At 42.2% G+C, this 27,500-nt stretch overlaps 1 protein-coding gene across 1 annotated transcript in view; it reads left to right on the top strand.

The window, feature by feature from the left end:
• USP24 (ubiquitin specific peptidase 24) overlaps positions 1 to 27,500 on the top strand; it is a 213,657-nt gene that overhangs the window by 115,735 nt on the left and 70,422 nt on the right. The window contains exons 23-33 of the mRNA XM_085886059.1: positions 528 to 658; positions 1,030 to 1,099; positions 1,238 to 1,348; positions 11,524 to 11,622; positions 12,010 to 12,150; positions 13,516 to 13,601; positions 15,058 to 15,142; positions 21,813 to 21,992; positions 23,347 to 23,444; positions 24,201 to 24,296; positions 24,523 to 24,697. Of these exons, the coding sequence (XP_085742185.1) occupies positions 528 to 658; positions 1,030 to 1,099; positions 1,238 to 1,348; positions 11,524 to 11,622; positions 12,010 to 12,150; positions 13,516 to 13,601; positions 15,058 to 15,142; positions 21,813 to 21,992; positions 23,347 to 23,444; positions 24,201 to 24,296; positions 24,523 to 24,697 (1,272 nt within the window). The remainder of the gene's footprint in view (positions 1 to 527; positions 659 to 1,029; positions 1,100 to 1,237; positions 1,349 to 11,523; positions 11,623 to 12,009; positions 12,151 to 13,515; positions 13,602 to 15,057; positions 15,143 to 21,812; positions 21,993 to 23,346; positions 23,445 to 24,200; positions 24,297 to 24,522; positions 24,698 to 27,500) is intronic.

Raw genomic sequence — 27,500 nt, 5'->3', positions numbered from 1 at the left:
CATTACTGTGCTAAAATGACTCGGCCCATCCACCCAGCTGGGCCACACCAGACAACTTTACCACAGCACATCCACTTAATAAAGGTGGTCCAAAATTCAGATTACTACATGAAACATACTTTGGTGTGGGCTTAAATTCGAACTAACTACTACCGTTTACTCCACAAATGCAACAATACTCTTTTCAACTTTTAGTTCTTAAAATCCTTTTGTAAAAGTAATTCGACACAGGATGTTGAGAACACCATTATATAGATAATTGATTTGCCTTTCATGTTTTTTTTTGTTTTTTGTTTTACCTTTTAATTTCAAACTATTGTTTGGCACTGACGACCCATGTGTTTCTTTTGAGTAGATATGACATCCATTGGTTTTGTAAAAAATAAAAAAAATAAAAACTTCAGTAGTTCAAGTCTCGCAAATGGAAAACTATGCATTGCTATGCTGCAGTATAATATCTTGAGGTTTTTACTTTTTTTCTGATAAAGACCCATTTAAACACACATTGGCTGTATTGCCTTTTGCAGGATGCTTATACTGCGCTGGTGGATGGTCGTGATTTGCACGGGGAGACGGAAAGTGGACCCGGAGAGACGGATGACGAGTTTGAGGACCCAAAAATGCAGTCAGAGATATGTGCCTCGAACATGCCCAACTGGTGAGTGATTTTTGCACGAGGTAGATCATAGGAGATCAGAGCAGTTTTTATGACAGTTGGGAAACAACTAAAGTGAGGGTGTAGCCCAGTGTATAGGATGCAGGTGGCACACAACACAAGGAGGTCTTGGGACTAAATGTGCAGGATGTGTTGGAATGTTTGGAGGTTGTATGCCGGTGTGCAGGATGTTTTGTACAAGCATACATGTCATAACTATGAAATAAATCAGGTGCTTTTAGTGAGCACACATAACTATGATAATGGGCAAATAGCAAATGTAACTATATGTCCTGATTGCTTATGATGCATTTATGTGGTTATGCATCACTTTTGTTTCCTCTTGATTCCTCGTTTTATGCCCCTCATCCTAGTGGAGGCCCCAGTGTGTTGGTTGTTGAGCGGCTTCTTCTTCTTGCCGAAAAGTATGTGGTGACAATTGAGGTGAGCAGAGTGTGAAGGGGTGACAAATGTAGCTATTTGTGAGTCACTGAGAGGATCTCATGAGGCTCTGTAGAGCCTGGTGATACTTTTCACCCATCCCTATCCCCCCCTCCCCATTTTTTCCAAACCTGACCATAGGATGCATGTGCTATTCCTCGCTCTTTCCTTCCACATGGAGCAAGTTATCATGGGCAGCCACTCACCCTCTTGATCTTCAGTACAAACTCGCATACACCTCTCACTCTACAGGTCAGTGGAACTTGAAAGCAAACCAGGGGCATTGAATGATCACATTGAATGGATTGTTTCATGGTTTAAAGATAAAAAAGGTATCTGTCAGGCATTGTCATCATACCCTATTTTTGGAGAGGGTATTGCATTCGGGTCTGTTTGTTACTTACGAAATCTCAAGATTTCGTAAATGTATTGATGACTTCCGTTTCTGTTTGTTTGTTTGTTTGTTTGTTTGAAGGCACGATAACTCGAGAACGGAAGAAGCTACCAATGTCAAATTACACCACGTGATTCAGGAGGGTGATGGCTAGTGCTGATTAGATTTTGGTCAAAATCGGTCAAAGGTCAAGGTCACAGTGAGGTCAAATATTCCATTTTTGATGGTTTGGTACAGATAACACGAGAACGGAAGAAGCTACCAATGTCAAATTACACCACGTGATTCAGGAGGGTGATGGCGAGTGCTGATTAGATTTTGGTCAAAATCGGTCAAAGGTCACGGTGAGGTCAAATATTCAATTTTTGATGGTTTGGTACAGATAACTCGAGAACGGAAGAAGCTTCCAATGTCAAATTACACCATGTGATTCAAGAGGGTGATCGCTAGTCCTGATAAGATTTTGGTCAAAATCGGTCAAAGGGCAAGGTCACAGTGAGGTCAAACATCCAAAGCATTCGATTTTTGATGGTTTAGTACAGAATCATCGTAGAAACTTCTGGTTTGCGTCGCTACCTTCTCCAGAGACAGCTTTTATTAGACAAGGTCAGACGTCAAGTTGACGATTTCATAAGTACCAGTTTATGACTGCTTGTTTGTTTGTTTGTAGGCACGATAACTCGAGAACGGAAGAAGCTACCAATGTCAAATTACACCACGTGATTCAGGAGGGTGATGGCTAGTGCTAATTAGATTTTGGTCAAAATCGGTCAAAGGTCAAGGTCACAGTGAGGTCAAATATTCGATTTTTGATGGTTTGGTACAGATAACTCGAGAACGGAAGAAGCTACCAATGTCAAATTACACCACGTGATTCAGGAGGGTGATGGCTCGCGCTGACTATATTTTGGTCAAAATCGGTCAGAGGTCAAGGTCACAGTGAGATCAAACATCAAAGAATTATAACTCGAGAACGGAAGAAGCTGCCAATGTCAAATTACACCACGTGCTTCAGGAGGGTGATGGCTTGCGCTGATTAGATTTTGGTCAAAATCGGTCAAAGGTCAAGGTCACAGTGAGGTCAAACATTCGATTTTTGATGGTTTGGTACAGAATAATCATAGAAACTTCTGGTTTGCGTCACCACCTTCTCGAGAGACAGCTTTTATTAGACAAGGTCAGAGGTCAAGTTGACGATTTCGTAAGTACCAGTCTATGACTGCTTGTTTGTTTGTTCGTTTTTTGTTTTTTAACAATATGGCTGCCGAATCACGTGACCGATGATGTCATGAAATTTTTTTCTGTGGACCATTTTATCCCTGGATGACCCTCAAAAGTTTTCAAACTGATTGGATGTGGCGTTCTTCATATGCAATTATGTCATAACGAGAACCCTATGACGTCATTTTAAAAAAAAATCACACTCATTCCCCATGAGGAGTATTTGCTCTGTGCCAAGTTTCAATTTTTTCCTTGGTGTGGTTTCAGAGATAGAGGTCCAAAGTTTTTCCAATATGGCTGCCACACCACGTGACCTATGATATCATAACTATCATTAAAACATTCTACATGAGTAGTCGCACCAACGGTGAAAATTTTGTCTCAATCCGACAAGCGGTTGCAGAGAAAAACACAAAAGTTCTGTGTGGACAGACAGACAAACAAACAAGCAGTCATAGACTGGTACTTACGAAATCGTCAACTTGACCTCTGACCTTGTCTAATAAAAGCTGTCTCTCGAGAAAGTGGCGACGCAAACCAGAAGTTTCTACGATGATTCTGTACCAAACCATCAAAAATCGAATGTTTGACCTCACTGTGACCTTGACCTTTGACCGATTTTGACCAAAATCTAATCAGCGCTAGCCATCACCCTCCTGAATCACGTGGTGTAATTTGACATTGGTAGCTTCTTCCGTTCTCGAGTTATCGTGCCTACAAACAAACAAAAATACACACACAAACAGATGACGGGAGTCATCAATAAAAATTTCGTAAGTAAAAAAACCTTCAAAAATCTTCTCTGAAGTGGCTGAACAGTTGAGGCGAAACTTTACACGTATGACCGCCTGTCCATGAGGAACAAAAGGTTCACACATATGATATCATAGGTCACATGGTTTGTCAGCCATATTGGATTTACCCTCAAACCAAAAAAAATACACCACTCAAAAGAAGTCCAAGCAAGAGTCTGCAATCTCTGATTGCTCTTTTTCTTGTTATTCGTAGTTTTGGTAACATACTAACATGGAGTTGCATTTAATTTACCCTGCCCAAATGGGGATAAATAGTTGGTTCACTTTGTCTGCCTGTCTGCCTGTCTCTCTGTTTGTCTGTCCACAAACATCAGTTTATGATCGAGGAACAACTTATTTTCAATTGATTGTATTTTGAACACGAATCGGAATATGAATCAGAAAACGAACCTGTAGCTTAGCATTACTTTAGCTTTGAATTTGTCCTGATTGCACATGTGCAGAAAGGAGTGAGATTAAAAAAAAAAAATTTTTAGTTTGCCTGTCCAAAGCCTGGTGTTGGTTTAATGGTTAGGGTGGCTGGCTTGGAATCCTAGTGGTCCTGAGTTCAAGCCCTGTTTGCCACTGAATTAATACCAGGTGGGGTTGACTCAGCCTGTCATCCTTCCGAGGTCAGAAAAATGAGTACCAGTGTACTGGTCCCGGTGTATGGCCCGGTTAGAATAGGTGTACCATATCCCTGTGTGTTGTAAGAGGCGACCAGGGTTGGCATCAGGAAGGGCATCCGGCCATAAAACATTTGCCTCATGAAGGGAATCTTGATTGCATGGAGCCCGCAAAAAGCTAACCCCTGCTCTTGCAGGGAAAAATGGCTGCAAAAATGGCTGTTTCGTCTGTCTGCCTGTCTGGCAGTCAGACCTGAAAATCATTCCAAACAGTAAACTTTCTGTTTTCCATGACATCATAAACCAAAAGGACACCAACAACAGGCATAAAGAACTCATGTAACATGTTAAATGAGGTGGTGTAAAAGATTCTGCACCGATGATAGTAAATCTTCAAATGTTTTTTTTTCCTACAATTCGAAAATCTTTATTTCAATTCAATTGAATGATGTATTTGAACAGTGTAAAACATGAATCGCCTTTTTGGCATTTTCAAAAACGTTAAGTTTGGTATTACAGTAATTCCTCAATTTATGTTTGAGATGTGTTCCTGAAAACCTGAGTGTAAATCGAAAATGTTTCTCCCATTGGCATAATGTTAAAAAATGAAGATGTGTTTCTGGGCAGTAATTTTCAGTCATCCAAAGCTAACTGAAGTGAATACAAAAGACATACGAACTACCTAAATTCATACAGAACAATATATATATATATATATATATATATATATATATATATATATATATATATATATATATATATATATATATATATATATATATATATTGTTGCGGATTCGCGCCCGCCGGCGTGCGACGGCCACGTAACTCGAATCGCGGCACGTCGCCCACCGGACGGACAATCCAGTCGTGACCCTCTCGGACTAACGCCGGGAACCAGTCACGGGTGGACCTTTCGGTCTCACCGCGATCGAGCCAATCAGCCCCCGCGTGGGATAGGGTTGCTCGCCAAATTCGACCTACCTAAGTACCCACGCGGAGGGTAGACCGGGCGATCGCACCTCGCCGCAGGTCGACTTCGGACACGGGCCACTTAAGCGACCCGTTCCGTACTATCGGGATAACCGAGCGGTGTTATCGTCGGCCTCGACGGTTCGATTAATTATCGGGCGTATTCAGCCCACTACCAACCCTTTACGTGAAGCAAGATGAGGATTCAATGAGAGAAATGACGAAGCGAAGCGGGAAACAGTTCAACACAAAGCACATTTATTCGCGATGAACGGAAAGCACACATATTCAATTCCACCAAAAGCACACAGAAAAGAAAAACACAATTCAATTTACACAAAAAGCAAATGCGACAATGCAGATCTAATACCGATTACACGAGCACACGGCAACACTTATACAATTTTACTTCACAGACGGCGCCGACAACACATACCCAAAACCAAGGAAAAGAATACCCTCAAGGATGAGGCGGGCCTGAGGCCGAGACCGGGTCGGGCCTACCCTTCTGGTGATGAGACGCGGAGCGGCGATGGTGCCTCAACTCCGCGGGCCTCGCGGGCAGTGTCTTGTAGGGGGTGGGAAAGGGGCCCCCTTGGTCGCACTATCTCAGCGCGGGGGGAAACAGGAGGGGGTTGCTGATGCTCGGGGTATAGAGGATTCCTACTCTGGCTCGAGTCCCGCGACGAGCGTCTCCACCTCGGCCAGGTCGCGCTGTCGGCCTCCTTGGGGTGCAGCTCCCTGCACGACGCGAGCACCCCCTCGTCTGCCCTCGCCGCCTCTCCACAGCTCCGTCCCCTCCGCTCCGACTCCAACGCACACGACGACGACCAGCTCCTTTTTTGCCAACTCCACCGCCCGCGAAGTCTTAACTCTCTGTTCTCTCTCAACTCTCCTACTCCCTGGACTGACGAACGCGGTCGCTTATATAAGCCCCGTGGCTTCGCTCACTCATCTTTGACCCCCTGCCTTCGACCTTTCACCTCGCTCCCCATTGGCCCGAGAAAAAGTGGGCGTGAATGCATTTTGATCCATAAATTTGCATATAGCGATCGCCCTCCAACGCCCTGGAGGCGGGGCCAAATCGCCCCTCGCTCACCGATTGGACGGAACAAAAGTGGGCGTGTGTCGTTTTTTGATCCGTTTTTGGAGCACAAAATCCGTGATTTTGTACACGCTGTTCGGCGCGCGCCCTGCACGAGTCCAACACCGGTACCCACAAGCGGCGCAAGAACGGTGGCGATGCGACGGTTGCGAGGTGTGACGTGAAGCGGCGCCGCGGTGGGTGGTTGATGTTGTGGTTGGTGGTGGTAACAATGGCGGTTGGTCCAAAATAAAGATAGCAAAAGAAAAACGGCTATCCTGAAGAGTCGCAGCACGCATAAATGACATGTATTCCCACTAGACAACGGGTTTGGGCCTAACTACACATATACTTACGGAGATATCTCACCTAAGGGACCTGAATGGTGGTTTGCGAATTTGGTAACCACAACAATATATATATATATATATATATATATATATATATATATATATATATATATATATATATATATATATATATATATATATATATATATATATATATATATATATGTATATATATATATATATATATATATATATATATATATATATATATATATATATATATATATATATATATATATATATATATATATAATACACACACACATATTGTTACGGATCTGGAAACGATAAGCTTTCAAACATACAGATGTCCAAAGAGTCAGTTATTCCGTGAAGTGCAAGTGAGACAGGTCCCTTCCTTTTGTCTCATGGGAGATTCAAAGGTGTGCGTTGCGATGTCATTTTAGGTAGGTTATTAAATCTTTACATCCAACGAACCCTCCAACCAACATCCAACAAACCATCAAACAAACTATCAAACAAATCGACAACATCACTGAACTAGCGCTTCACTCGCCTAACCTGCAACTCGCTGTCCGAGGCAGAATCTCTGGCAGTTCCTTCTCGGCTTCCACAAACTTTGTAACTTCTTTTTGATGAGTATGGGCACGCATGGAGTGGGGGGGGGGGGGTTTCGGCCATGCCAGAAAGGGCGGACCCATGGGAGCCCCGTCCAATCAGGCAGTGACGTCTGTTCCACTGAGGCCCCTCCCCGCCGAGCGAGATCGATAAAATTACCGACGCCATTCCTCAGGAGGGATTGATTTGTTGGTTCTTATTTGCTGGCGTTCGTGGAGTCTTCCTGGATCCCATTCGCGACTCTGATCTCCGCCCAGGAACTCTGCTCCATTCGGGTTCCTCCACGGTCACGAGCCCCGCGCGTAGCACTGTGGGCCGAGCCACACGACCATTAACTGGTTCCGCACCGCGGAGCACCCCCTACCTCCAACGTGCAGGTACCAAAGCGAACTGCGACCCCCAGCTCGTCTCTCTCCCTGGCTGCAGGGGTCTAATATAACACCTGTGTTTTATTTTGGTCTGTGTGTGTGGCACCAGTCCATTAAGTAGGATTGGTGAAGTGTTTGCTCATTGAAAATCTCACCTCCCTTGTATTCCCGCATAAGTTTGCCCTGTGTCCTTTTTCTCTTGTAAATTATTTGTAAATAAATGATTGTGGAAATGTTCCCAGTTTGTTTCCGTCCGTTCTTGCATTGGTCCAGTTTGCCCTGTGTCACTTTTCTCTTGTAAATTATTTGTAAATAAATGATTGTGGAAATGTTCCCAGTTTGTTTCCGTCCGTTCTTGCATTGGTCCAGCATGGTTCGGATCTGAGTTTAGGCGGATTTTTATACCCAATAATCCGTTCATTCGAGCCGGTACGACCGTGGCAGATCTGCTCGTTGCATCAAAACCGGAAAGGTAGTTGGTAGTCGGTAGAGTGGTCCGGTTCGGGCAAGGCGTACTGAGGGCGTGGTTCCCCGGTCGTCGAAATCGCATAGTTACTTAGGTAAATTGGTTCTAGACAAAAAGACCCTACGCTACGCGGTTGAGATATTGGCGTCCACGGTTGGTTCAGCGACCCACCGGCTCGCGGAATTATCCGGAGCGACGGCCTACAATTCTGGGGAGCCTGGTGGGAGATGACGTAGCCACCTCATGGTCGTTCTCGCCACTGACCCCTGGCCCGCAACAATATATATATATATATATATATATATATATATATATATATATATATATATATATATATATATATATATATATATATATATATTGTTGCGGTTCTGGGAACCTCATCCCTCCAAGGCAATGGCATCCATCAGACAGTGGTCCCCAGACAGTTATTTCATTAATATACGTACAGATAGACCCTTCCCTCATGTGTAATGGGTCAAACGGGATAAGTGCGTTGTGTGGATCTCATAGTTATGTCTGATTATATCTCTAACTTCCTTCCTACTCTTTTTCTCTTATTCCTGAGATAAATCCAAGCAGCGGCCATGCCCCTGCACTGTAAGAATGCGTCTTCGCAAAAGTCAGCACAAGCATCGACAGCACGTGCCATTCCCAGGGGGATAGAAAAGCATCAACAACACGACGGCACCGCTGGGAGGATGCAGTGTGGGAGGCCGACTCGAACCAAACAACCTCGTCCCCGCTGTACAGGACGCACGCGGCGCGTTCTTTTCAACCCATTACTGAGTCTGATAATTAATTATATCTGTCCTCTTTTCAATCCCAATCTCCATCTAATACTTCTTTTCAACCCAAGTCTACATTTAATAATAATATCCAATCTTTTCCTTCAATTCCTGACACAGATCAGCGCAGACACAGGTGCAGCTTGTAATAAATAACTGCATTACGGTGGCAGATTCATTCAGGTCTGCACATGGGTTTACAATAACATCTCAACTTCGGTCTTTGCTCATCACTACACCCACGGGTGTCTTCCGCGAACAGCAGACAGCAGACATCTTCTCGCCTCTCCGCCCGGCGAGGCTGCTGCCAAGCAGTGGCGTGCTGTACTGCCCAGATCGCTTGGGCCGCATGGTGTACGGACAAAGCGAGCACATTGACCAGCGTTAACCACGGGTCGCCAGGGGTGCCCGGCTGGGCATGCAGGACCGACGCGACTCTCGGCCGGTCGCTGGGGCACGGCCCTGGGAGTTCGATGCAGGGAAATTTGTATCACGGTGTTCGGAGGGAGACAATTCCGCACCTCAGCTATGGCTTGCCGGATGTAAAGTAAGGCCGTTTCCGGCCATCACGGCTGAGCCGTGTGCTGGCCAGGGCCCAATCAGAGCGCCCGATTCGGGTGACGACATATCGCTTCGGGTCGTCGCCCTCGCCCCGTACCACAGGGTCTATAAAAGGATGGGTTGCGGGGGCCATCTGGGTTCCTGCTCACTCCTGCTGGTTCCTGCTCGTCCCACTCTTCTCTCGACTCCGCCTTCTCCACCCAACCGCCTGCTGCTGGCACTCCACCCACTCGCCTGCTGACTCTGCCCTTCTTCACCGATTCACCTGCTGATTCCACCCTTCTTCGCTGCCTCGTCGCTGACTCCACCCACCCACTTGATCCTGTCTGCCAGTCTGCCCACTCACTCTCGATTCTGCCTTCTCCACCAACTCGTCACTGGCTCTACCCAAAGTCCCTCCCTCACACCTGACGGTCATGCCCCTTCTCTGGATCGACGCTTAGCTGCACGATGCGCCATGAAGCAAGAGACGACGTGCCAGCTGTCAAGGAGGGATTGTCCAGTGGAGCATCCCCCCAAAACGTACTAGGTGGCGCGGTCGGTCAATCGTGCAAGGTATTGTGAGACCGTTAGCCTCATCTCCTCTCCTTTTTATTTTTGCTCATTATCTCTTTTCATCGGTGTGTGTGTGTGCGTGCGTGTGTGCGTGCGTGCGTGCGTGTGTGTCATGGCACTTGTCCTCACTTGAGTTAAGATTGCAGAAGAATTCTATCGGGATAACTCTGCTATGTGTCTGCTTTTGTAAGTTGCTTGTTTTATTGTCTCACCTCACATTTCTTGATATCTCTACTTACACACAACAATAAATTACATTCACTATGCCACATTTTTTCTCGCCTGCCTGTAATAAATATTTTTGTAGAAATGTTCCCAGCTCGTTTTTGTCATTTCTTTCATTGATTCAGCATGGTCTGTATCCCAGCCTAGCCGGAACTTTATTCCCAACGATCCGTTCTTTTAGCTGGTATGTCCTTAGCAGTATCGCTCGGCTGCATCTGATCCGGTTTGGACAATGCATACAGAGGGCATGTACCCTGGAAATTGGATCACGTGATTATTTTTAGGTAACCGGATAAACTGTAGACAGAGCACCCTAAGTCACATGGTTGAGTTATTGGCATTCACGGTTGGTTAGCGACCCGCCGCGTCACGGAGTTATCCGTGTGTGACGGCTTGCGATTCCAAGGAGTCTGGTGGGAACCCGAGATAGCTTCCCCCCACGTGGTATTCTCACCCGACTCCCGGCCCCCAACAATATATATATATATATATATATATATATATATATATATATATATATATATATATATATATATATATATATATATGTATATATGTATATATATATATATATGTATATATGTATATGTATATATATATATGTATATATGTGTATATATATATATATATATATATATATATATATATATATATATATATATATATATATATATATATATGTATATATGTATATATATATACAGAAAAAATATATAATGTTATCATAATATATATTAGTTGTAGACAAAATCTGCCAAGGTAAGTACAAGTATTTTTATGGGGTAAAAGATACCATGCACCCTGTCTCGTCCTTTGCATCTATAGTGAATAATCAATTTTGTGTATTTAAGCTCACCTTTTGATGATTGTTACCTCCACCACCGAAGGTGGAAGGAAGTTATGTTGTCACCCCTGTCCGTCTGTCTGTCTGTCTGTCTGTTTGTTTGTTTCTTTGCAGGACATCTCAAAAAGTTATGGATGGATTTGGATGAATTTTGTTGGACAGGTTCGGTGTGTGACAAGAACAAACTGATTAGATTTTGGTGACGATCCGGATCTGGATCCGACTACTAGAAATTTTAAGTGATTCTTCACCATTGACAGATCGGGCTAAAATGACATATGTCACAATATCTCAAAAAGTTGTGGACGCATTCGGACGAAACTTGTTGGACAGGTTGGATGTGTGACAATGATGAACTGCTTCGATTTTGGTGAAGATCCGAATCCAGGTCCAGATGCACTCTACCGAGTGCTCTTATAGTTTCTCATGTAATATTTTCAAGAATTGATGTTGAGTTTTGCTTTTCAAAAATGCTCTTTGCATTTCACCAGATCCCATGAGAAATCATTGGACATTTCTTTTTTGGTGCAAGTTTTAACTTTTGATTGTGTGCATCGTTTGAGCTTTGCATCTTCTCACGTGAAAGCACTACCTCCTACAGGCTCACCAGAACGAAACTATGGGAAGCGTCCGTGCAAGAATAGCTACTGAGTTGGGATCGACTCCTGAAGCTGTCCAGCTCTTTGCTAATGACAGTCTGGTAAAACACAATATTACATGGAACATATGAACACATAGATTTACATTTCTTGATTCACTTGGTTTTGCATGTTTTCTCACCAAAATTCCGAGGACTTGCCACTTGAACATCATTTTGTTTTACAGGCGTTTTCAAGAAATGTCTCTGCAGTTGCGCATAATGTTAGACACATCTACCTGTGTATCATTTAAAAAAATATCTTCCTGTGCATGACATAAAAAAGTTGTAATTTATTTCTTTGTTTGTTTGTTTGTTTGTTTTCTTGCTTGCTCTTTTGTACTATGGACTGAACCAACTCTATACACAGATAATTTTTTGTGGAGGCTTATTGAAGTTGAGAGCATTTCCTCCCCCACCTCCTCTCTCCTCTCCCCCTACCTGTCCCAGCTCTTGTCAATTAAAGACCACAAACTTCTCCACCAGCTGCAGTTTAGCAACCCACAGTCTCTCACTGCTAAAATGGCTACTGGTGTGGCTGTTGGAGGAGCTGCTGATGCCATGTTAAACAAATCATTTATGGCTGATCAGGTAACTTTTTAAAAGTTATTATTTTTAATAATAAATAGACATGTAGACCCCTTACTTTCATTCCACGCATCTCTGATCATTTCACCAGCAATCGATTTAACGCATCATCCTGGAGTTGGCTTCACGGTTAAGGTGGTTGGTTCAAGATCTTAAGGTCCTGAGTTCAAGCCCCTGCTATGCCAAAATAACACCAAGTGGGTTGACTTAGCCCGTCATCCTTCTGAGGTCGGTAAAATGAGTACCATATTACTGGATGGGAAGGATGAGCCATTTGAGTATCCTGCATCAGAGTGGTGACCCGTCCAGGATTGTGCCCCCGAGCCAATGTAACTGCTTTGGCAGCCCTATGCGCCGGACGGTGTGACGAGGACCATCCATCCATGCAATTTAATGTGTGTTAATTATTGTGTTTTACGTATCCTCTCAAGTCTTTTGAACTTGGGACGCAAAGATACAAATTTCTTCTTTTCTCAGGAAAACTGCAACTTAAACACCATCACATCACCATAATTTCATAATAACATTTGTTGCTTTGTCATAACCCAAATGTATGAACAATCTGAATATCCTTTCAAGTTGTGTTTCTATACTTGCTGTCATACTGGACTGAACGCACAAGATGTTTGAGAGATAAAACGGATTGCCTTTATTTTGCAGAAAATAAAAGGCAAGTATTTCCAGGGTACCATTGTCTGATCTTATCAACTTTAGTTCTTTTTTTATTTTTTATTTTTTTTTTCGTTGGTAAAATGAACATTTGTACAGAGTGGCCCGAAAGTCGCTTTACCCCTCCACAGTAAAGCATTCGTTCTGAAACTCTCAATATACAGGTCCAGGTTTTTATTTTGTAGTACTTTTAATAATTAATCGGTCATTGTATCTCTATGCGCTCCATGATTCTCCTGAGTCAGTGCTGCCTCATACCAAGGTGGGGGAGGGCAGATGGGAAGGGAAGGAGCGAGGTGCGAGAAATGTAACAGGGGGGGGTAAAGAGACTTTCATGCCACCCTGTAGAGACGTTGAAGAATGTGCACGATTCCATAGCCTTTTTCAAATTTGCACATCATCCTTTGCTTTCAAGCCTTCAAACAATCGAGAGCAGATATATGATTTACATCGATCATACAAAATGCATTAAACTCAAAATGGTGAGACCAACTTAAGCGATCATTTTGTCATGAAAGCTCCAGGGTTTATGATCATTTATTTACTCTGCCCTACATCGACAGATGAACAGTGAAAGTTCATCTTTCAGTTTGTGTGTTATTTTGAGTTAAATTGGTCACCGTTGTTCATGAGCACAGGAAGTCACAGAAGCACTGTATAATACGTTTGAGAGCCCTGCTTCTATTGCATGCATTGCAGGAGAAGTTTCTTCCTGGGCGTGTGATGGCATTGGAGTGCGGCGTTTTCAACCTCCTGTACAAGCTGGCCAGACTTCGACAGGCCAGGTCAGAAGGGGCAAACGTGGGATAAAAGATATGATAATTATAAAAAAAAATTCACTTCGTTACCCTTCAATGTATAATGCACCATTAAGCAACAAATACTTCCACTGAAGCTTACTCTCATGTTCTGATTTATCTCATGTCATATGAGGCTATCCTCGCCAACCCTCTCGACCCTAGTATGGTGGATCCTGTGGCAAGGCAGTTACGGTCAGGCATTTTGTTTTCTCAAAATGGAAGGCTAACCTGATTCAGGGAAATTTCAGGTCACTCCCTCAGTCTTTTAACAGGTGTGTGTCCTTCCTTAGTCAAGCCAGAAAATATCATCTTACAAATCTCTCGGCTGAACTCTCGAATAAGTCTCCTTCCAAATCATAGTGGTGCATTGTCAAGTCTGTCTCTCGTGTATGCTCCCTTCCAACTCTTCCCTCACCTCAAACAGCATCACCTGCTGTTTGAGATACACCTGGATGTCTCATCTCGGTATTTGCATCCGAATCGGTTTTAACCAAGCTTACCCTCTTGCACTCATTCATTGCCTTCTTGATTCTGTGTACTTCTTCATTTGCCAAGCTCACATACAAGGCTGCCTTCATGCCTGCATTTCTGACTTCCTCCACTCGCGCAGTGAAAGCGTTGCTCTCAATGGAACCCTCTCCTCTTTTCTCCCAGTACAGGCTGGAGTGCCCAGTTTTGTTCCTTATTTATATCAACGACCTCTTTGATGCTCTGGAAAGCTCCATCTTCTTTTTTGCAGTATTATTCTGCATTGTGCCATAATATCCTGTAACCAATGACAGGCAAACAGCAATTGCATGACTATTTGATGGTTTGCTAAATGGAGCATTTCTTTCAATTGCAGTAAATCTCAGTCTCACCATGTCATTCGGGAAGGATCGTAAAACAAGCCGAGCCATAGATTTTCATTGTCTCCCACGGATGCGCTTCAGTGCTTTGGACTTCTCAGCCTCACCACAAGTTAAGGCCTCTCCTGGGCCAAGCACGTATCAAAGCTGGCCTTCAAAGCCAGCCGCTGACGAGGCATCCTCCGTCATTCCGAGTCATTCATTGCTAAACCAGAGCTACTCGCAGCCTACAAGGCCTTTGTCCGTCGCTCAATGGTGCACTGTTCTCCCCTCATGATTGATGATCCAGCTTGATGTCCTCTTCTGAATTATATGGAATCTAAAACTCTCAACATTATTTGCATCTTCTGTGATGAGACCACGACACAAGGCCTGTTGCTCTTACATCGATGATAAATTGGTTACTTCTCTGATATTTACTGCTTCTCTTCCAGTCGAGCTCTCTGCTCTCTCACCATTCCAACCCTCCCCTGATCCTCTGAGATGCACACATTCTTCCAGTTTCCTTTTGTCAGTCTGACTGGCTATGAAACTTTTTCACATGGAATGCTTGGAGTATTTATGTGTATTTGTTTGTATGCCCTCGCACTTAGGGTGACGGTACGAGTTCGTCAGCTCCTCCTCCTAATGCCAACAGATCCTGCTGTGGATGAAGCATTGGACAGACTTGGTCGCAAGGCAAGGCTTTTAATCAGCAGCAAGCCACTTTGGGAATGATATTTTCCTCTTATGTTGTGAAAAATGCTTCTCGGTCAATTTCTGTCGGCCCTCTTACAAGCACATGACGGCCATAAGATCTACCCACACTTGATTCCATCCTGGTAGTTGAAGCTTACCTACAGATATTTGGTTTAAAACAAAAAAAACATTTTGAGAACTGCAGAGGGGGAAATGCAAAACCACAAACAATTTGAGGTCTTGTTAACTGCTACTGAAGGTGGAAGGAGGTTATGTTTTCACCCCTGTCTGTCTGTTTGTTTGTCTGTTTGTTTGTGTGCAGGATATCTCAAAAAGTTGTGGATGGCTCAGGATGAAATTTTTTTGTACAGGTTCGGTGTGTGACAAGGACGAAATAATTAGATTTTGGTGAAGATCCGTATCCGGATCCAGCTACGAGAATTTTAAAAGTGATTCTTCACCATTGAGAGATGGGGCCAAAAACGATATATACCACAATATCTCAAGAAGTTGTGGGCGGATTCGGACCTACTTGATGTACACATTAGGTTTGTGACAGGGAAGAATCTATTCAATTTTGGTGAAGATCCGAATCCAGATCTGATTAAAAAATTTCTCGTTGATTAGGCATTGCTTGGCGAAGGTATGCGTTCTATCGAGTGCCCTTCTAGTTGGTTGTGTTTTTCTGGACTCCGCCCTGTGGTTCTCCCATTTTTATTGGCTAGGAAAAGCTTAATTTGATTGATTAACAGACTGCAAAACAACCTTGTTGCCTTGTCGTTTAAAATTCTTATCAGAAGTTCTCTGACAGAGAGGGAAACCCAAAGTTGACCCATAGCTCAGACAACGAGGATATGTTTGTTTACATCATATATTCATTTGTGAACATGGCTGACAGATCGTAACAACCATCAAAAATATTTCTCAGATTTGTAAAATGATGTTGCAAATGCAGTTTCAGTTTGGTGTTCGTGATATGTAGTTTAAAATGGAACTGTAGGCCTTGCGGTTGAGTGGTTATTACCTCTGCCACCGAAGGTGAAGGAGGTTATGTTTTCACTCCTTTCTGTGTGTTCGTCTGTTTGTGTACAGGATATCTCAAAAAGTTGTGGACGGATTTGGATGAAATTTGGTGAACAGGTTCGGTGTGTGACAAGGACGAACTGATTAGATTTTGGTGAAGATCCGAATCCGGATCCGACTACTAGAATTTTTAAAGTGATTCTTCACCATTGAGAGACAGGGCCAAAAACGATACATAGTATGATATCTCAAAAAGTTGTGGACGAATTCGGATGAAAGTTGGTGGACAGGTTGGGTGTGTGACAAGGAAGAATTGATTCGATTTTGGTGAAGATCCGGATCCAGATCCAGATACGAGAATTATTTAACTTTTAAAGTTTTTCTTCGCCATTGAGAGATTGGGCCAAAAACGATCTTGTACTGTATAGTATCATATTTCAAAAATGTATTGGGCCCGATATGTTCTCGTGGATCAGGCATTACGTGGCGGAGGTATGCGCTCCACCAATGCCGTTCTACTTTCGGGTTTTACTTATCTTTTTGAAGATAGCTATTTTATTTACTAATACTTCCTCCACCATGTCCTTTCTCCTCCAAAAATTTTACCTTTATCTTTTTAATTTTGCCTTTCTTAAAGTTTTTGCATTCTTTCCTCGAGAATATTTTCTCATGAGGTACTAGTTGTCAATGATTGAAAACACTTCACTGCACTGTGGTTGTTTGGGTTACTTATGTTGAAGGTTTGTTGGGGTTTGCCAGGTTGAACGAGGCTCCGTGGTAATATTTCCAGGAATATGTGAACTTCATCCTGAAATGTCTCTGATTGGCATTCATCCCCAAAATGGAAAGGTTTGATAAGTTTGAGTTGATGCTTTTCTCGAGGATTACAAAGTTCTGCATCGTTGGAATTATGGTTTTGTAAAGTTCATTCATTCATGTGTTGAAAACAAGCAAGTCCTTAAAGATGGATATAGGGGCGTTCCATATCAAGTGTACACATTTTTCAGCGTAATTCAGATTTCACTCTTTTTTTTGTGCAAGTGTTTGTATCTATGGTAAAACATTACGTGTCAATTTTCAAACCTGGGGTCCCATCGGGGCCCATTTTAGCCCCCCCACCCAAATTTGGGCGCTCCCGGTTGACCCACAATCTTCCAGTGGCCATATCACAGGTTGTAGTGGTCCGATTTGGATGATTTGGTATCAAAATGCTCGTAAAAGCGAGATCTTTCGAATCGCGTAAAGTAAAATCACTCCGAAACAGTAATTCAAAAAGTTATAGTTTGGGGCGCCCTTTGACCGTGGGCCCCCCGCCCCCCAGCCAAACCGATGGTCCCGATTTTTTCGTGTGAGAATACCCCTTCATATACTCCAACACCTCAGCATAAATGAAAATGGGATCTCAATGGGTTCAAGTGTGATGATTGTTTTCTTGTTCGGGGTCCACATATCACTAATTCTTGATTCGACATTGGGCGACGTTTGCCGTCATCGTTCCAATGACGTCACCTGCTGGCAGGCGACTTTATGTCTGAAATTGACAATCATCATCTCTGGACTAATTATATATATATATATATATATATATATATATATATATATATACATATATATATATATATATATATATATATATATTTATATATATATTTTTATATATATATATATATATTTTTTTATATATATATATATATATATATATATATATATATATATATATTTTTTTTTTTATATATATATATATATATATATATTTTTTTTTTATATATATATATATATATATATTTTTATATATATATATATATATATATATATATATATATATATATATATTGCATCATTTGCGAAAAATTATTCTGCCTATTGTGTCTATTGATTTTTAAGTGTACATTTTTTTTTTGTATAACCATCATCGAATTAAGTTATAAATGGGATAATCTCAGTTTTTGCATATTTTGCAGTAAGCATGGCAACTGAAGGTCGAAAGAAGTTCCGAAAATACTGTTGCGATCCGTTCAGCTGCCATAAAACGAAACAACGAAAAGATCTTCGCAATGTGTCAAAAAATATGTTGATGAAATTTTCTTCAAAGGTGAAAAAAGATGACAGACTTTGTACTTCGTTCAACAAAAACTTTCTCAGTTGTCATCAGAGCGTATTGAAGAATCATCTTCGACCAGTTCGAAATTATCATCAGAAGGTACAATCGAAGGAATTGCAGAATCTATTTCGACAGATGAGGATGAGGAGGTTTTCGAGCGAGAAGCAGAAGTTGACCTATTAAACCAGTCGTTATCGATGATAGGCGAAAGCCCATTCGACAAACGAAAGGCCGAAAGGAACCCAGGGTACATTCCTGAAAAGTGAAGTAAAGTGGAAGATTCTGTGCGAAAGAAATTAGAACCTGTTGCTGGACCAAGCGCTGCGGAGAAAACACAAAATACATCGTCAAAATGTGATGAAAACTCCATGCCAGAGGTGATCAAAAGCCTGAAAGAAAAATACGTTGTTTCGAGCCGTTCAGAGCAAATACATATACTGAAAATATTTGCTAGGAATATGAGCATCAGAGGGATGATGAGTGAATTCAGTTGCTCCCAAAGAATGACTGTGCAAGCCAAAAGTTTAGAGAAAGAAAATGGTATGCTCTCGTCTCCAAATCCCAAACAGGGTAAAATATTGCCTGACGAAGTGAAATCCGCCATAACCGAATTTTACCGAAGTGATGAAGTCAGCCGAATAATGCCGGGAAAAAGGACTGTGTGGTGGTCAGGAATGAACATGGAAAAGACAAGATTCAAAAGCACCTGGTACTAAACAATTTCAAGGGACTGTTTCAGAAATTCAAAGAGAACAACCCTGGCTTGAAAGTTGGATTCGCGAAGTTTGCCATGCTCCGTCCCTCGGAGTGTGTCCTGGCCGGTTCAGGCGGTACACACAGTGTATGTATGTACGATGCATCAAAATGTGAAACTCATGATGTTTGGTTCCAAAATGCCACAGATAGCCAAACTTCCAAGCTATCATCATGTGATAGCACGCATAGGTTGTAACCCAGCACAACCGGCATGTTACTTCAGAACTTGTGAGAGTTGCCCATCAATTGAAGAATTCAAAACCGAGCTACTGAGTGCTTATGAACTAGAGGATATTAATGAAATTCAGTTTAAACGATGGACATCCACTGACAGATCTGAACTGCGCTCCATAGTCCTGCGTTTGGAAGAATTCATTAATCAATTCTGTAAACGCGCAGTGAAATTAGTGAGACACGACTTCATTGCCAAGGCCCAATCTCAGTTTCTGAAAAATAAGAAAGTCGAAATCGGTGAAGGAGAATTTGTCATTATTGGAGACTTCTCAGAGAACTATTCGTTTGTCGCACAGGATGCGGCCCAAGGATTCCATTGGAATTGCTCTCAAGCAACAATTCACCCCTGGGTTCACTATTTCAAATCGGACGATGGAAAATTAAACCACGATTCGTTCACGATGATCTCAGAATGCAATACTCACGACGTTGTCTCGGTCCACCTCTTCCAAAGAATGCTCATTGAACACTTGAAATCCAGCTTTGGAAATGTAAAGAAACTTCACTATTTCTCAGACGGTTGCGCTGGCCAATATAAGAATTGCAAAGCCTTCATAAACCTATGTCGTCACAAACCAGAGTATGGTATTGATGCAGAATGTCATTTTTTTGCCACAAGTCATGGCAAGGGCCCTTCAGATGGCGTGGGAGGTACAGTCAAACGAGAAGCAACACGTGAGAGCCTGCGTAGACCTTACAACAGTCAAATTATTTCTCCAAAAGGTCTTTTCGCCTTTGCTGAAAATGCTTTGAATGAAATGAAGTTCGGTTACAGGACCCAAGAGGCGTATGACGAGGAAGAACGAAATCTGGAAGAAAGGTTAAAAACGGCCAAAACCATAGCTGGAACTCAAAAACGTCATGCTTTCATCCCTATTTCTGAAACTGCTCTTCAAGTACGCGAATTCAGCCTTAGTGAGGAACACCGTATCGAGTCAGCTATTTCAAAATCTACACCAACTTTTAACGGGAAACTCTCAGGTTATATCACAGTGCACTATGATGGAAAATGGTGGCTTGCCTGCATCATGGAAGCCTTTCAGGACACTCATGAAATGAAAGTGAATTTTCTTCATCCAAACGGGCCCACAAATAGTTTATTTTTTCCTGACATTGAAGATCACTGCATTTTAGACATTTCTGATATACTTCTTTCCAGAGAACCAAAAACTGCTACAGGTAGAACCTCCACAATCAGTAAAAAAGAAACACAGCTGTCAAATAAAACATTGGTTGGCAAAAAATCTTGACTATATTATGCGAGGAAAAACTCTTACTCATACGAGTATCACTTCCAGTTCCAGCATGTGCATGTGCATGTGGAAAATTTATGCACAATATAGTGTATTGGAAATCTTGTGTTCAAATATTGTGCTATGTATTGTGTCCAGCACCTGAGTCCCCGAACAATAAAACCATCATCACACTTGAACCCATTGAGATCCCATTTTCATTTATGCTGAGGTGTTGAAGTATATGAAGGGGTATTCTCACACGAAAAAATCGGGACCATCGGTTTGGCTGGGGAGCGGGGCCCAAGGTCAAAGGGCGCCCCAAACTATAACATTTTGAATTACTCTTTCGGAGTGATTTTACTTGACGTGTTTCGAAAGATCTCGCTTTTATGAGCATTTTGATGTAAGATCAGCCAAATCGGACCACTACAACCTGTGATATGGCCTCTGGAAGATTGTGGGGCATCCCGGGGCGCCCAAATTTGGTGGGGGGGGGCATAAAGTGGGCCCACAGGTCTAAAAGTTTGTATTTTGAGTTTTTTCACCCAAGTGAATAAATGACCAACATATGGGGAGAAAATGAGGTATTAGTGTCTGGAGGGTGTGTACACTTGACATGGAATGCCCATATATGGTTTCCCACAAAGATGCTGCTTGTCTCACCGATCGCTGTGGTTGCCTTAATCTGGACATCAAATGGAATAGGATTTAACAGGATGTTTGGAATGAGATGACATCTCTTCCGAAATACTGCCTTAGCTGACCGTTGTGGTGCCAGAAGACGTGCTGACGTCTTACCTTCATAATAAAATCATCTCTGCCGTAAAATTCCCAATCTCTCCTGGTGGCATTTTACCCTTTGATGTATGTTGAATAGCATGTATGTTGAAGATATTTACTGCATCAGGTTTGCCAAATGAGGTCACAAATGTAGTTTTTGGTTTGATGTGAGTGAAATGTAGTTTATAGTACCAATGTAAGCCTTGTGGTTTAGTGGCTGTCATTTAGGGCTTCACCGACCTTTTTAAGATTGCTATTCTATTAATTAACACTTTCTCCACTATTTTTGCCTTTCTCAAATTTTCTTCAGTCTTTTCTTGTGAAAATGTTCTCGAATCAGTCATTACTTGTAAGTTATTGAAAGCACTTCATGCACCTCATTCAAAAATTGTAACTTTTCTTTAGAAATCGAATCAACTTTTTTGGATTTAAAAAAGTGTTTAGATTTTTGGACTGCCCCCCCCCCACCTCTACCCTCATATTGCTTCCATAATATGTAAATAGGTGTGACTGTTCCTTTAATCCACTCTTTACACTGCAGGTAGTGGAGGATGGGCAAGCAATGGGATCAGAGTGTGAGGTGATGAGCGAAGCAGCGAATCAGGCAGTAGGCGAGTCGGGGAAGGAAATGGCTTGCAGGAACTCGAGCCCCACTCTACATGAACTTTTCAACTTCTCAACCCCAGGAATGTCCTCTTTCCGTGTTCTCTACAACCTGGAGGTTAGGAACCCAGATATGTTTCTGCAAATTTCAACTGATTAATTTTACATTTTGCATGGTTCCCGTTCCATCCCATAAGATGTTGCAGTTAGTGCTGTGATTCTGGTCAACCCTTGCATTGAAACTGTACTGGGATGATGTTTACCTGATGTCAAGGCTCATAGAAGATATAAATAATGAAGGGGGAGTTTGTACATATACCATGTTGTGATTATTTTCTTTTATATGACAAATGTTCTTGCCTCTCCAACTGGCATGGTTTACCTGGAGGGTAGGTAATAAATTTGCTCTTTACAATTATGCTGACATATGAACTAGATGTGTTCCACGATAGTATTGTGTATCGTGAAAATGTGTATTGCGAAAAATATTTCCCCCGAAACATAGTGTAATAAATCAGATGCATTCCTGGGGGGCTGATGTTCGGACACCTTCTGCAACCAAACCGAACCTAACTTAATACAAAAGACATAATAATTCGGTAAATCAATACAGAACATCACTAAATGTATAATTAAATGAATACCCATCATATATACTGTATATCAAAATAGAAGAAAAATAAATGAGTGCAGTACTGTACTCACCAATAAGAGGAGAAGAGATTGCATGTGGAGGCCTGGAGATTTGTGAGTGGTGAGCAAAAGTAATAGCGTGGTGAGACCTCTGACCACGAGTGCTTGATGGAGTAGATACAGGTGGTTTTCCACTCGTATTTTTTTTGTATACCAAGTCGAGGCTCATGTAAGAGCTAATACACAGTATTGTAGGTTTAGGGAAAGTTTTTCTTTTAACGAAAATTACTCGACAAAAGTTATCTTGATTATGGCATGCAGATTAATAACGAAGCAGGAACGATGGACATGCATATTAAAAACTAAAAACATGTTTCATGACACCTCACCACTTCAATTCATGTCAATTTTAAATACAATAGTGCTGTATTATATTAATACCCTTCGCTTTACAATGGAATAATCATCCCCTTCTGTTCTGACTGTTGCAGCACATGCACTACCACTTTCGCTGAGGTTTGGATTGGGGAGGGGGGGAGGGAAATGCAATATTGCATATAAGCGAAAATAAGTGGCGTATAGTGAAAACGGTTTGCTGCTTTATTAATTGCATATCAGCAAAAATGCGTTCAACGAGAGTACGTATAATGGGGAATGTCTGTGTTGTTTTGTGACTCATGTATGCACAGCAATTATATTTGTGTGCGTGAGTGCGTACGCATTAGTGTGCTACAGTAATATTTTTACATCATATTCTCAATATAATTTGCTCACAGCAATCACTTGATCCCATTTTGTTGCTCACTTTGTGCTCCTCTCTTTTCTGCAATGTGGAGCAGGTTTTGAGCTCGAAGCTGATTCCAACGCTGGGTGATGAGATGGAGAGAGGAGCGGCTCGATCTTTTTGCAATAATTTTTTGCATGCTGGGGGACTGAGGTGACATTAGCTTTCATTTTCATTGCATTTTAAAATTATTCCTCCAAACCTGAGCACCGTGTGTTGCTCTGTGTGGTGTCCCTTGATTTGCGGTTCTGTGGAGATTTTTTTCCTATCTTTTTAACTGGTGTAAATCTCGGAGATGTAGCTCCATCAAACCCCCTTTATCACTTTCGATCATTCTCCAATTATGTCACTCTTGGGCATGAAAATGACGATCAATAATTTTTTCTTAATTAATACAAACGTATTTTTCTGATGGAAGAGTGCCACGGCATGAGGAGAGGAGTTGCGTGTAAAAGGGGCAACATAAGCATGAATCGGGGAACTTTTGACCGAAAGTGGTGTATGAACTAACCTGGAATCTTCTGATGTCTCTAACTCCATTTCCCAGCCAATAGAGTTGATATTTACACCATTTTACAAAGTTATGATCTGGGGAAAACTCATGAACAGTTCAAGCTTTACCCAAGAAAGCCTCATGTATATATGCAAACTATTTTTGTGAATTTTGGTTTTCGAGATGGTTCTGACTGTTCTTTCGAGGCAGATGATTGTCGGTTGGAGATGGAAGCATTGTGTCTGACATTTCTTTTGCCTGTACTTGAGAAAAGATGTTTTGCTGAGAATACATGTTTTACTGCTGTTAATACATGCCACTTGATGATCTTAGAAAGTGCTGTTTTAGTTACCTGTTAAACAGATCCTTTCAAGGATGAAGCTTAACTTCCAATTCCTGTTTTGTCTTGTCTGCAGCCTGGTGATGGATGTGATGCAGAGGGACAGCCCACCTGCATATGCAAGTGATGACACTCGGCAAGACATCTATGCAATATGTTTGCAGCTTGCACGGTGTGTTGTGTGCTGTTGTCCACGCACTTTATTGTTTGTAATAAGCACTCATGAATGTCCTACTTCCAGTTGACCCCTATTGGGTTCTTTCACAACCTGATCTCCCTCCTTCATGTTGTCCATGTCTTTTATTCTCTTAAACATGTCTCCCACCCATGTGGCCATTTAGTAATTTAGTAATGTTTACATACCTGCATCTTTATTTGGGTCTGTTCTCTTCTTACAGATTCCTGCTTATGGGTGATGCCACACCTGGTGACTCTGGGAATATGGCCACTGTGCCTGGGCCGCTGGAAGCTCGGCCATTCCAGCGACCTTCACGCTGCAGTAGTGGCCGGGCCTCTGAGAGGACATCGATACGTGTTGATGAGGTCACACCGGCTGCACGTCTTGCTGTCCAAGTGAGGATTTGTTTGAGAGTACTCATGTAGCCATTTGCTATTGCATCGGTTGATTTGTTGATGATATTTTTGTCCTTTTACTTACTTTTGAGATATGGATGATGCTGCTGAAAAGGCAGTGTTTTGTATCCATCCCAAGTTGTCCTGAAAAGATGCCGGAGGGTCCTCTCTTTGTACCGCTCCAGTCACCGTGAGGATGGTTTGCATGTGATGGTACTTGAAGGGGCATTCCAGGATATTGATCCAGCAATAATGACAGTGCGATTGTCGAAGTCAGGATGTTGTGAGATTTGAAGTTGCTGTGTGTGGTTCCAAGCATAAGGCCGGCATTGTTGGCAGTGAGGTGATTGGAATAGGGAATGGCATGGGTGGGATGATTATTTTAGATAGTGGCAAATCAATTGAGTGATTCACTCTTTTCTAGATAGAGTTAACCTTGCGTGAGTATTTAATCACAATATTTAGCTCGGCTTTATAGATAGTCGAAAGGTTCTGATGAGTGAGAAGGTAAACCACTCATCTCAGAGTGCCCTGTCTCTGTGCAGCTCTCCCTTTTATTTGCCTCATAGATGGTCTCCCTCCCCCAACCCCCTCACCTCACAGTCACTCTTGGCGGTTGGGGGAGAAAGGATCCATAGTACCTTGCCTGTTCATGAAATTTGTGTCAAGCGATGGGTCTCCGCCCTCCACCTCACACAGACATTTTATCATAATCTTTCTGTTTCCTTTTCAATGACTCCAACTCAGCCTATGTCACCTTATTGGGCCAAACTGCGAGCAATTCATCGACCTACCAGGACGCGACTCCCAGGCTGCTAACTTTCATGCATCTGCTATATCGTGCTCTTGGCACAGAAAATGATATAATTTAATTGGAATACCCTGGAAGCACCGCCCCACTTGGTGTTTGTGGCATGTATTCATAGGGGCCAGGATTCCCTGGTTCTGGCTCTGTCAAGCTGTGGGTTGATGTTGCCATTGGCTGAGAAAACGCTCTCAACTCGGTACCTGATCCAAGCTTCCTGGGTAAAAAAACCAGCCGTTTTTACAGGTATTTTTCCCTGCTGAGCAGGGGTTAGCTTTTTGCGGGCTCCATACAATCATGGTTCCCTTCTTGAGGCAATGTTTTATGGCTGGATGCCCTTCCTGATGCCAACCCTGGTTGCCTCTTACGACACACAGGGATATGGTACACCTATTTTAACCGGGGCATACACCGGGACCAGTACAACTGGTACTCATTTCGCCGACCTCGGAAGGATGACAGGCTGAGTCAACCCCCTGGTGCTAATTCAGTGGAAACGGGACTCGAACTCAGGACCCCTAGGATCACAAGCCAGCCACCCTCACCACTAAGCCAACACCAGGCTATAAGCTTCCTGGGTGAATAAATCAATTAATTTTGTCGTGTGGTTTTTTTTATCTCGAAGTAAAATATCAAAGCATTTTTCAAAGAAGGATGAGGTAAGAAAAGTAGGAATTAAAGGAAAGTAACTTTAAAGTGATGTGGTTTTCTGAGAAATTCCGAAATCTTAATTGCTGAGGTTTTGTGGATTCTAATAGGTGATGAGTGTCATAGTTGAGCAATTAAGAAGAAAGCTTGATCACCAACCATCTTAAATATTGTGCGAGGAACTACCAGGAGATTCTCTTCATTAGTTCCATGTGACTCGAGGTAGAGCTGACTGATGCAAGCATATCCTGTGGTCACGTGCCACGTGGCAATGGCCCGAGTGGCTTATTGTTCGGTTATTAGCATGCGCACATGACGCGAAGAGTGGGGTTAAGCAATTGGTTCACTTCTGTTTGGTTGTCCTGTCTACAATCATCAGCTTATGATCGAGGAACGGCTTAATTTCTATTGAATGTTTTCTTTTGAACACAAGTCGGAAAAAAACCCTGCAGTTTAACAGTACTTTAGCTCTGAATTTGTCCTGATCGCACAGGCACAGAGAGGAGTGAGATAATAATTTATTCCCTCTGCCACCGAAGGTGAAGGAGATTATGTTTTCACCCCTTTCTTTGTCTGTGTCTGTTTGTTTGTGTATATAAGATATTTCAAAAAGTTGTGGATGGATCTGGATGAAATTTTGTGGACAGGTTCGGTGTGTGACAAGGATGAACTGATTAGATTTTGGTGAAGTTCCGAATCCGGATCCGACTACTAGAATTTTAAAAGTGATTCTTCACCGTTGAGAGAAAGGGCTAAACTAATATATCGTAAGATATCTGAAAAAGTTGAAGAGGGATTGGGACTAAACTTGGTGGACATGTTAGGTGTGTGACAAGGACGAATTGATTCGATTTTGCTGAAGATCGGAATCTGGATCTGGATACGACAATTATTTAATATTTAAAGTGAATCTTCACCATTGAGAGATAAGGCCAAAAACGATATAGTACTGTATAGCATGATTGTTCCAAAATGTATTGGGCCCGATATGTTCTCGTGGATCAGGCATTACGTGGCGGAGGTATGCACTCCACTGAGTGCTCTTCTAGTTTATTCTGTATTCCTGTCTGGCAATCAAACAAAATTTAAAATTAATCTCAACAGGAAACTTCCTGTTTTTAAGGACGTCATCAAGGACATAAACAACAGGCACGAATAACTAATGTAATGCATTAGATAAGGTGGTGTTTAAGACAGCGATAAACTTCCAGAATTTTTTTTCTCTAACCCTTTAAAATCTTTATTTTATTTGCCGTATTTTTTGATGTATACATCAATACTGTTCCCCGTAAGTCCCGGTCTTGACTTCTACTCAGAATCGAGTTGTCCGTTTCAAGACATTAAATTGTA

The sequence above is a fragment of the Eptatretus burgeri genome, chromosome 6 (genome assembly GCF_056783735.1).
Source record: "Eptatretus burgeri isolate ZD-2024b chromosome 6, Ebu_testis_v1, whole genome shotgun sequence".
NCBI lineage: Eukaryota > Metazoa > Chordata > Myxini > Myxiniformes > Myxinidae > Eptatretus > Eptatretus burgeri.
This window is presented reverse-complemented; position numbering and strand designations above follow the sequence as displayed.